The sequence below is a fragment of the Bombina bombina genome, chromosome 2 (genome assembly GCF_027579735.1).
Source record: "Bombina bombina isolate aBomBom1 chromosome 2, aBomBom1.pri, whole genome shotgun sequence".
Taxonomy (NCBI): Eukaryota; Metazoa; Chordata; class Amphibia; order Anura; family Bombinatoridae; genus Bombina; species Bombina bombina.
This window is the reverse complement of record NC_069500.1, coordinates 1383921327-1383933721: the sequence shown is the minus strand read 5'-3', so window position 1 is coordinate 1383933721 and position 12395 is coordinate 1383921327. Positions and strand designations below refer to the sequence as shown.

Here is a 12395-nt window from a genome sequence, read left to right as displayed (position 1 = left end):
AGTTCTCTATCCCCTCTCACAAGAGTTTCCTTCCTGGGAACTCTGATAGATTCTGTAGAAATGAAGATTTACCTGACAGAGGCCAGGTTGTCAAAACTTCTAAATTCCTGCTGTGTTCTTTATTCTACTTCTCGCCCTTCAGTGGCTCAGTGTATGGAAGTAATCGGCTTAATGGTAGCTGCAATGGACATAGTGCCGTTTGCCCGCCTACATATCAGACCGCTGAAACTCTGCATGTTCAGTCAGTGGAATGGGGATTACACGGATTTGTCCCCTCTACTAAATCTCGATCAAGAGACCAGGGATTCTCTTCTCTGGTGGCTATCTCATCTTTCCAAAGGTATGACCTTCCGCAGGCCAGATTGGACAATAGTAACAACAGATGCCAGCCTTCTGGGCTGGGGTGCAGTCTGGAACTCCCTGAAGGCTCAGGGATCGTGGACTCAGGAGGAAGCACTCCTTCCGATAAACATTCTGGAACTAAGAATGATATTCAATGCTCTTCAGGCTTGGCCTCAGCTAGCTGCGGTCAGGTTCATCATATTTCAGTCGGAAAACATAACAACTGTAGCTTACATCAACCATCAAGGGGGAACAAGGAGTTCCCTAGCAATGTTGGAGGTTTCAAAGATAATTTGATGGGCAGAGATTCACTCTTGCCATCTATCAGCTATCCATATCCCAGGAGTAGAGAACTGGGAGGCGGATTTTCTAAGTCGACAGACTTTTCATCCGGGGGAGTGGGAGCTCCATCCGGAGGTATTTGCACAGTTGATGCAACTTTGGGGCAAACCAGAACTGGATCTCATGGCGTCTCGTCAGAACGCCAAGCTTCCTTGTTACGGTTCCAGGTCCAGGGATCCCAAGGCAGCATTGATAGATGGTCTAGCAGTGCCTTTGTCCTTCAACCTGGCTTATGTGTTTCCACTGTTTCCTCTGCTCCCTCGTCTGATTGCCAAGATCAAACAGGAGAGAGCTTCAGTGATTTTGATAGCACCTGCGTGGCCTCGCAGGACTTGGTATGCAGATCTGGTGGACATGTCATCCTCTCCACCATGGACTCTGCCTCTGAGACAGGACCTTCTACTTCAGGGTCCTTTCAACCATCCAAATCTAATTTTTCTGCGTCTGACTGCTTGGAGATTGAACGCTTGATTTTATCAAAGCGTGGTTTCTCCGAGTCGGTCATTGATACCTTAATACAGGAAAATCTATCATAAGATATGGTGTAAATATCTTCATTGGTGTGAATCCAAGGGTTGCTCATGGAGTAGGGTCAGGATTCCTAGGATATTATCTTTTCTCCAAGAAGGGACAGATTTCTGCTCTGTCCTTTTGCACAAACGTCTGGCTGAGGTTCCAGATGTTCAGGCGTTTTGTCAGGCTCTGGTTAGAATCAAGCCTGTTTTTAAACCTGTTGCTCCGCCATGGAGTTTAAATTTAGTTCTTAAAGTTCTTCAAGGGGTTCCGTTTGAACCTTTGCATTCCATAGATATTAAGCTCTTATCTTGGAAAGTTCTGTTTTTAGTAGCTATCTCCTCGGCTCGAAGAGTTTCGGAGTTATCTAATTTACAATGTGATTCCCCTTATCTCATTTTCCATGCAGATAAGGTAGTGTTACGTACCAAACCTGGTTTTCTGACTAAGGTGGTATCTAATAAAAATATCAATCAGTAGATTGTTGGTCCGTCACTGTGTCCTAATCCTTCTTCAAAGAAGGAACGTCTATCACACAATCTTGACGTGGTTCGCGCTTTAAAGTTTTATTTACAAGCTACTTAAGATTTTCGTCAAACATCTGCATTGTTTGTTGTCTACTCTGGACAGAGGAGAGGCCAAAAGGCTTCGGCAACTTCTCTATCTTTTTGGCTAAGAAGTATAATCCGCTTAGTTTATGAGACTGCTGGCCAGCAGCCTCCTGAAAGAATTACAACTCATTCTACTAGAGCGGTAGCTTCCACATGGGCTTTTAAGAATGAGGCTTCTGTTGAACAGATTTGTAAGGCGGCGACTAGGTCTTCGCTTCACACTTTTTCTAAATTCTATAAATTTTATACTTTTGCTTCTTCGGAGGCTATTTTTGGGAGAAAGGTCTTACAGGCAGTGGTGCCTTCCGTTTAAGCGCCTGCCTTGTACCTCCCTTCATCCGTGTCCTATAGCTTTGGTATTGGTATCCCACAAGTAATGGATGATCCGTGGACTGGATTCACCACAAGAGAAATAAATTTATCAGGTAAGCATAAATTTTGTTTTCACAGTGGAATTAGTTCTATGTGCAGAGATGTGGCTCTATTAATTGGGAGAGTATCTTTCAACTCACAGATCTGACATGAGAGGTTACAAAGCTTTATGAATCGCACAATTTTCATGTGAAGGGGATTTCCCCCCTTAACCCCCTCAAGATTTTAGGCATTTGATTGACAGGTTATATTGAGTCCAAGCCAATTATATCAAACTTAAAGGGACATGAAACCCAAAATCTTTCTTTCATGCTTCCGGTAGAGCATGCAATTTAAAAAGACTTTCTAACTATTATCACATTTTTCTTCTTTCTCTTGTTATATTTTATTGAAAACCAGGAACATAAGCTCAGGAGCATGCACGTGTCTGCAGCACTATATGGCAGCAGTTTTACAAGAATGTTAACCATTTGCAAAAGCACTAGAGGGCAGCACTATTACCTGCCATAAAGGGCTATAGACACCTACCTAGGTATCTCTTCAACCAAGAATATCATGGGAACAAAGTAAATCTGATAACAGAAGTAAATTAGAGCTTTTTTACAGGGAGTGCAGAATTATTAGGCAAATGAGTATTTTGACCACATCATCCTCTTTATGCATGTTGTCTTACTCCAAGCTGTATAGGCTCGAAAGCCTACTACCAATTAAGCATATTAGGTGATGTGCATCTCTGTAATGAGAAGGGGTGTGGTCTAATGACATCAACACCCTATATCAGGTGTGCATAATTATTAGGCAACTTCCTTTCCTTTGGCAAAATGGGTCAAAAGAAGGACTTGACAGGCTCAGAAAAGTCAAAAATAGTGAGATATCTTGCAGAGGGATGCAGCACTCTTAAAATTGCAAAGCTTCTGAAGCGTGATCATCGAACAATCAAGCGTTTCATTCAAAATAGTCAACAGGGTCGCAAGAAGCGTGTGGAAAAACCAAGGCGCAAAATAACTGCCCATGAACTGAGAAAAGTCAAGCGTGCAGCTGCCAAGATGCCACTTGCCACCAGTTTGGCCATATATCAGAGCTGCAACATCACTGGAGTGCCCAAAAGCACAAGGTGTGCAATACTCAGAGAAAGGCTGAAAGACGACCACCACTGAACAAGACACACAAGCTGAAACGTCAAGACTGGGCCAAGAAATATCTCAAGACTGATTTTTCTAAGGTTTTATGGACTGATGAAATGAGAGTGAGTCTTGATGGGCCAGATGGATGGGCCCGTGGCTGGATTGGTAAAGGGCAGAGAGCTCCAGTCCGACTCAGACGCCAGCAAGGTGGAGGTGGAGTACTGGTTTGGGCTGGTATCATCAAAGATGAGCTTGTGGGGCCTTTTCGGGTTGAGGATGGAGTCAAGCTCAACTCCCAGTCCTACTGCCAGTTTCTGGAAGACACCTTCTTCAAGCAGTGGTACAGGAAGAAGTCTGCATCCTTCAAGAAAAACATGATTTTCATGCAGGACAATGCTCCATCACACGCGTCCAAGTACTCCACAGCGTGGCTGGCAAGAAAGGGTATAAAAGAAGAAAATCTAATGACATGGCCTCCTTGTTCACCTGATCTGAACCCCATTGAGAACCTGTGGTCCATCATCAAATGTGAGATTTACAAGGAGGGAAAACAGTACACCTCTCTGAACAGTGTCTGGGAGGCTGTGGTTGCTGCTGCACGCAATGTTGATGGTGAACAGATCAAAACACTGACAGAATCCATGGATGGCAGGCTTTTGAGTGTCCTTGCAAAGAAAGGTGGCTATATTGGTCACTGATTTGTTTTTGTTTTGTTTTTGAATGTCAGAAATGTATATTTGTGAATGTTGAGATGTTATATTGGTTTCACTGGTAAAAATAAATAATTGAAATGGGTATATATTTGTTTTTTGTTAAGTTGCCTAATAATTATGCACAGTAATAGTCACCTGCACACACAGATATCCCCCTAAAATAGCCATAACTAAAAACAAACTAAAAACTACTTCCAAAACTATTCAGCTTTGATATTAATGAGTTTTTTGGGTTCATTGAGAACATGGTGGTTGTTCAATAATAAAATTAATCCTCAAAAATACAACTTGCCTAATAATTCTGCACTCCCTGTATATGCTACGCTCTGTATTAATCACAAAAGGAAATGCCTGGGTTCCATATCCTTTAAGATCCATCAAGAATGTTCATGAGCGAGACACATTTTTTAGAATACTGATGAGGGTGTAGGATGGACACAGTTATAGAAGCTGTGGCTCCCTGGCCACGCATGAGACTCACCAGACTGCTATGGGTAGTGTACAACTTATTACCTTGTGTTTATTTGATAATGACAAGTAAATATTCAATGCTCATACAATAAAAATGTATTTACAGAAACAGCAGCAGATGTGCCAAGAAAGTCAAATTAAAAGTGCAAAATCGTTGTAGTCCTTTAAAGCTGCTCTGAGGACTCATGACAGACTTGCTGCAAGATCTGTGACCACTCTAGACATCAGTTGGGGACATTTTCTGACCTTCATTAGCTTACTGCTGGCATAGTTGTTCCTCACAGCCACACGTTTAGTTTGATTTTTGTTGACTTTGACAACATGTTTAGCCATGTGTTTCATGACAAGGCTTAAATGGACATGAAACCCAAAATTTTACTTTAATGATTCAGATAGAGAATACAATTTTAAACAAATTTCTAATTTACTTCTATTATTTAATTTGCTTCATTCTCTTGTTATCCTTTGCTTAAAGGTTTATCTAGGTAAGCTCAGGACTACCAAAGAACCTAGGTTCTAGCTGCTGATTGGTGGCTGCATATATATACCGATTGTCATTGGCTCACCCATGTGTTCAGTTAGAAACCAGTAGTGCATTGCTGCTCCTACAACAAATGATGCCAAGAGAATGAAACAAATTAGATAATAGAAGTAATTAGAAAGTTGTTTAAAATGTTATTGGGTTTCATGCCCCTTTAAGTCTTCTTCTGCATATCCTGTATAGAAGTGTTTGTGTAGCATCCCATTTGCCATGGCCAAGGATGCAATCTCAGAAGGGAAGAAGTGTACCATGTCATAGTCAACTAATATAAGCTCCATTAGATATTTTAAAAGAGTATGCTGATTAGCATCAGCACTGCAAGATTGTGAGGCCCATCTAAGGAAGTGGACAGGCAATGGTCTCCCCAAGTCAAACTTCGGGTCCCGCAAGATAAGCATTTCCATTTCTCTTATCTGAGATGTTGTATAGGCATTGTCAGTAATGTAAACAAAGTCTGCAATCTCTGGAGTGTACATCTCTTCATATTTGGAAGCCACAAGGAATGAACTAACACCAGCCAGCTGGAGTTTGTTACGAGAGACTGGTTGAACTTGTAGAAAGCGGTCCGTGATAGCAGTCCCCATGTACAAAGTCTCCTGAAGAAGTTGAAATCTAGAGTTAACTTGTACTAGTCAGTCAACCAGCTCTCATGCGTTCATTCACCTCTCTTCCTTCAAGGTACCTTTGCTTAATTGCTTGCTTAACCTCTTGCTGTTTTAAGTAGTTGTAAATGTCCATTACATATTCACTGCAAAATTGAGGATTTCCACCATCCTCTGCATCAATATCTTCCACATTTGTTAAAGCATCAGAAAAAACTTCCTCTTTAAGAGATACATCCATAGGAACTGGTGATTGTGCCTTTGGAGCTACTTCTATAACAGCCGGCTTTGCAGGAACATCCTTTGGTTTTGTGTTCGCATTTGCCACTTTAGTAGCCGGTTTCATCGCCTTTGTCACTATGTTGGCATTCTTCACTGAATGTTGTGGTTTTCCCTTTGCTGTTATTTTGCTGCAGATTTCACCAAGGGCAGCTCTTTTCCATGTTATCGGAGTCTATCTCATTGCACCAACCCAGGGTGTCCTCAGCATCAAGACAACGAGTAGCCATTGCTGTAAAAATAAAATCAAAGACTAAAAGCAAAAAAATAAAAGCAAATAAAACCAAACTAGCTCTCTGCTAAAGGCGAAACACGCTAACTTCTGCAGTGCATCTACCTTGTGTATTATATTGTGTCACCTTGCATTGAGAATATTTCTTCTACTGTTCCCCAAGTGTCTTACTCATTACAAACCAAATAAAAAAATGTATTTATATTGTTTTTTAGTGGTTGAAGATGATGAGGACGATGAATTACCAGAAGCACAGGCAACTGGAAAAATTGGTGCAAAAAAGCAGAAAAAACTGGAGGAGAAGCAAGCACGGAAAGCCCAGAGGGAGGTAAACACATTATGTAACACTAGTTTTAAATCCCACGTACATGGGCTAAAATGTGTCCAACACCAGATTTTCTCCCCTCTCCCTGCTGCTCTCAACATTTTTCTTTTTTCTGCAGCATAGCGGAACCCACACGCACCCCTCCAGCCCAATCCCCTCTCCTCCTTACCCCTCCCTACCGCTCTCAACATTTTTCTGTAACGTAGTGGTCCCCCCCACCTCCCTCCTAACCCTCCCACGCCACCAACGATCGGCACCACCGCTGCTTAACGACCAGCGCCGTCCTCGTGCAGCCTCTAATATAGGATAGGGCGAAGGATTGAAATTAAAGTGAAGGTAAATCTGAGCGTTTAAAAAAAAAATGCTAGGATTTACCATTACTTGAAATTAATTGTAGTTTCAGTTATCACTTATAAAAAAAAAAAAAAAAAAAGGTGCTAAACTCACCCTGTCTGTGCCGCGGCAGCTCGCTAAAGTCAGAGCCTCCAGCCGCCCACGGCACAGCGCTCTTCTTTCAATGAGGTGACTTTTCTACCTCCTAAACCAATAGTCTTGGCATAGAACGTCCTAAGGGCTGGAAGGGGTTAAACACCCAAATAATAGTATAAAAATAATACTGGGTTAGACCTAGTAAGGTTTCAGGGTACACTATAACTTTTTTCTTCTTCACTCGTGGCCAATTTGCTTTCCCACACAATATAAAATATCCCTAAAGCACACATGTTTAGTTTAGTTTTTTTCCTGGCGCTACAAAAACTTCTGAATGTAAGATGTTCTTCTGAGCAATGCACCTTTTTTATTATAGCATTTCTACCTTTTATTTATGTGATGTTAGACCAAGAGAAATTTTTTTTCTCTCCTTTTAAATGTGTTACCAATGATCTTTTACATCTTCTACCTTTATTTTGTCATTCAAAATCACTGATTTTGCCCATTCTATCCCCACCTATAGTGAAAATATCAGTAACTTAAAGGGACATGAAACCCCCCCAAAAAATATTTCATTTGTTAGATAGAGCATACAATTTTAAACAAATTTCCAATTGACTTCAATTAGGAAAATTGCTTCATGACTTTGGCATTCTTTGTTGAAGGAGCAGCAATGCACTACAGGAAGCAAGCTGAAGTGATTAGGTGAACCAATGACAAAAGGCATATAAGTGCAGCCACCAATCAGCAGCTAGCGTCTAGTAGTGCACTGCTGCTCCTGAGACTATATCTATGTATGCTTTTCAATAAAGGATACAAAGCGAACAAAGCAAATTAGACTAAGAATTTTGAAAGTTGTTTAAAATTTGATGCCTTATATTAATCACAAAAGAACATTTGGGGGTTTTATGTCCCTTAAGTTATGATTATAGAAAAAAATAGAAGGTTTAGATGGAAACCATGCTCCCAGTGGGGTGTGTGACAGAGATACTTAAATGGTAATTTTCCATTGATCTCTTTATGTATTGGTGTTTGAGTAAATTGTGATAAATAAGGAAGATAAGCTAAAAGTCAGCCATTTCATTGGGTCAGGGTTTATAAGGACATTGTAGACTAGATTTTTCTTTACATAAATGTTTTGTAGATGTACCATTTATATGGCCCATCTGGGGGTGTTTTTGTAAAAATGTACAGTTTTGCTTATTTCTAAATAGCATTGTGCTGATTTTCAGATTCCTAACCAAGCCCCAAAGTTTTAGATGTATACTGATGTCTACAGATCCCATCTTGCTTCTGTTTGTTTTATGGGCCTTTTCATATTCAGGGGGGGGGGGGGGGGTCTGCTGTTCCTGTTTTCTCAGCCCCTTTCATTGGGTGTCCCAGCCTAACCTCATCAACATTGCTAAATTAGGAGTTTCTGGGTAAGTTTTTAAAAGGTTTTTGTACTGGATTTTTATATTCGTATATGTGCATATTTTTGTTTATAGCAGTGTCTATTACATGCAGTTATATAAAAATGGTGTATACTGTCCAGAAACCTCTATTTCATATACAAAATATACCAAATGGAGCAATTTCTCATACATTTTAAACTCTGCAGCTGGTGTAATGTCATTGGAAACACATTATGAAGGAAACCAGTTTTACAATACACCATACCTTTTAAGGTGTTTTTGTGATGCATGCATGCTTCATAGTAGAACCTGTTTTATCTGCCCAAGAATTGAATTAACAGATTCTACTCTGTTGATTATAATAGAACTTAAAGGGCCCTAAATTTTTGAAAATGTCCATGCTCTGATCATTAGAGCATGCGATTTTAAGACTATCGACCCTGCACTACTTTGGTCATCTATGAGCTGGGTTATTTGAGATTCCCATCTTTGTAGGCCCTCCATTTGCGATAGCTCAGATAGGCCGCTATTAAAAGCAAGTTGTGATCACTAGGTGAGCAGGCAAGTCCTTTTGACAATTCTTCTGTAATGTGCGGTGACAAAGGATGGCAAATTGTAAACGGCTAGAAACAGCACACACTCTTGGTGCTTACTAACGACAGGGGCCAGAGAGCATCCTACAGGGGCCAGAGAGCATCCTACAGGGGCCAGAGAGCATCCTCCCCTGCACTACTTTGAGTTTAACCCCACAAAGGAACTAAACACACAGTAGAAGTACCGCTCAGGACCCACATAGCATCTGACTCATGCAATGGGGGGTAGTTATCAAGCCGTCTACTTTTCTGGCTTCGCCGGCCCAATACGTCCGCCTAAGCTCGCCTACCTTCGCCGCCGCGGACCTTGAATACGTTCGCCTAAGTTATCAAATAAAGCTGTCAAAAAGCCGCGGGGCGATGAGCAGCGGACTGTGACAGTTATCACTCATCCGATCTCGCTGCTCTTCGGCTTTTTCCCAGCTTTATTGCTAGCCTGTCACTAAGCACCCACACTAAACTACACTGTTCTATCCCTATACCGGTGCCCCCGGAGCCTCCCGCAACTAAATAAAGTTACTAACCCCTAAACCGCCGCTCCTAGACCCTGCCGCAACTCTTATAAATGTATTAACCCCTAAACCGCCGCTCCCGGACACCGCTGCCACCTACATTATACCTAGTAACCCCTATCCTGCCCCCCCTATACCGTCGCCCTCTATAATAAAATTATTAACCCCTATCCTGCTGATCCCGCACCTCTCCGCAACTAAATAAATAGTTTAACCCCTAAACCGCCGCTCCATGAACCCGCCGCAACCTATTATAAATTTATTAACCCCTATCCTGCCCCCCACTACGCCGCCGCCACTGTAATAAAATTATTATCCCCTAAACCTAAGTCTAACCCTAACCATAACGCCCCCCTAACTTAAATATTAATTAAATAAATCTAAATAAATTAACTCTTATTAACTAAATGAATCCTATTTAAAACTAAATACTTACTTATAAAATAAACCCTAATATAGCTACAATATAAATAATAATTATATTCTAGCTATCTTAGGATTTATTTTTATTTTACAGGTACCTTTCAATTTATTTTAACCATGTACAATAACTATTAAATAGTTATTAACTATTTAATAGCTTACCTAGCTAAAATAAAGAGAAATGTACCTGTGAAATAAATCCTAACCTAAGTTACAATTACACCTAACACTACACTATACTTTAATAAATTATTCCTATTTAAAAATAAATACTTACCTGTAAAATAAACCCTAAGATAGCTACAATGTAATTAATACTTATATTATAGCTATCTTAGGATTTATATTTATTTTACAGGTAACTTTGTATTTATTTTAGCTAGTTAGAATAGTTATTAAATAGTTATTAACTATTTAATAACTACCTAGCTAAAAGAAATACAAAATTACCTGTAAAATAAATCCTAACTTAAGTTACAATTAAACCTAATACTACACTATCATTAAATTAACTAAATAAACTACCTACAAAGAACTACAATGAAATACAATTACATAAACTAACTAAAGTACAAAAAATAAAAAAAGCTAAGTTACAAAAAATAAAAAATTAAGTTACAAACATGTTAAAAATATTACAACAATTTTAAGCTACTTACACCTAATCCACCTTTCTCCAACATAGGTGTGTCCGGTCCACGGCGTCATCCTTACTTGTGGGGATATTCTCTTCCCCAACAGGAAATGGCAAAGAGCCCAGCAAAGCTGGTCACATGATCCCTCCTAGGCTCCGCCTACCCCAGTCATTCTCTTTGCCGTTGTACAGGCAACATCTCCACGGAGATGGCTTAGAGTTTTTTAGTGTTTAACTGTAGTTTTTATTATTCAATCAAGAGTTTGTTATTTTAAAATAGTGCTGGTATGTACTATTTACTCAGAAACAGAAAAGAGATGAAGATTTCTGTTTGTATGAGGAAAATGATTTTAGCAACCGTTACTAAAATCCATGGCTGTTCCACACAGGACTGTTGAGAGGAATTAACTTCAGTTGGGGGAACAGTGAGCAGTCTCTTGCTGCTTGAGGTATGACACATTCTAACAAGACGATGTAATGCTGGAAGCTGTCATTTTCCCTATGGGATCCGGTAAGCCATGTTTATTAAGATAGTAAATAAGGGCTTCACAAGGGCTTATTAAGACTGTAGACTTTTTCTGGGCTAAATCGATTCATTATTAACACATATTTAGCCTTGAGGAATCATTTAATCTGGGTATTTTGATAAGATTATATCGGCAGGCACTGTTTTAGACACCTTATTCTTTAGGGGCTTTCCCAAATCATAGGCAGAGCCTCATTTTCGCGCCGGTGTTGCGCACTTGTTTTTGAGAGGCATGACATGCAGTCGCATGTGTGAGGAGCTCTGATACATACACACGTCATTTGGTATCGTATTCCCCTTTGGGCTTGGTTGGGTCTCAGCAAAGCAGATACCAGGGACTGTAAAGGGGTTAAAGTTAAAAACGGCTCCGGTTCCGTTATTTTAAGGGTTAAAGCTTCCAAATTTGGTGTGCAATACTTTTAAGGCTTTAAGACACTGTGGTGAAATTTTGGTGAATTTTGAACAATTCCTTCATATTTTTTCGCAATTGCAGTAATAAAGTGTGTTCAGTTTAAAATTTAAAGTGACAGTAACGGTTTTATTTTAAAACGTTTTTTGTACTTTGTTATCAAGTTTATGCCTGTTTAACATGTCTGAACTACCAGATAGACTGTGTTCTGAATGTGGGGAAGCCAGAGTTCCTTCTCATTTAATTAAATGTGATTTATGTGACAATGACAATGATGCCCAAGATGATTCCTCAAGTGAGGGGAGTAAGCATGGTACTGCATCATTCCCTCCTTCGTCTACACGAGTCTTGCCCACTCAGGAGGCCCCTAGTACATCTAGCGCGCCAATACTCCTTACTATGCAACAATTAACGGCTGTAATGGATAATTCTGTCAAAAACATTTTAGCCAAAATGCACACTTATCAGCGTAAGCGCGACTGCTCTGTTTTAGACACTGAAGAGCATGACGACGCTGATAATAATGGTTCTGAAGGGCCCCTAAACCAGTCTGATGGGGCCAGGGAGGTTTTGTCTGAGGGAGAAATTACTGATTCAGGGAACATTTCTCAACAAGCTGAACCTGATGTGATTACGTTTAAATTTAAGTTGGAACATCTCCGCATTCTGCTTAAGGAGGTATTATCCACTCTGGATGATTGTGACAAGTTGGTCATCCCAGAGAAACTATGTAAAATGGACAAGTTCCTAGAGGTCCCGGGGCTCCCAGAAGCTTTTCCTATACCCAAGCGGGTGGCGGACATTGTAAATAAAGAATGGGAAAGGCCCGGTATTCCTTTCGTCCCTCCCCCCATATTTAAAAAATTGTTTCCCATGGTCGACCCCAGAAAGGACTTATGGCAGACAGTCCCCAAGGTCGAGGGAGCGGTTTCCACTTTAAACAAACGCACCACTATACCCATAGAAGATAGTTGTGCTTTCAAAGATCCTATGGATAAAAAATTAGAA

The 12395-nt window shown here is 40.4% G+C and overlaps 2 protein-coding genes across 2 annotated transcripts in view; one reads left to right on the top strand and one right to left on the bottom strand.

The window, feature by feature from the left end:
* The window catches only part of DDRGK1 (DDRGK domain containing 1), a 455714-nt gene that overhangs the window by 88188 nt on the left and 355131 nt on the right, over positions 1 to 12395 (top strand). The window contains exon 3 of the mRNA XM_053704314.1: positions 6358 to 6470. Coding sequence (XP_053560289.1) covers positions 6358 to 6470 — 113 coding nt within the window. The remainder of the gene's footprint in view (positions 1 to 6357; positions 6471 to 12395) is intronic.
* Positions 4668 to 6317, bottom strand: LOC128649746 (G2/mitotic-specific cyclin-B2-like). Its single transcript, XM_053703183.1, is given in 4 exon segments — positions 4668 to 4844; positions 5190 to 5674; positions 5676 to 6065; positions 6295 to 6317. Coding segments are annotated over 4 exon segments (1071 nt in total). The 3' UTR covers positions 4668 to 4671.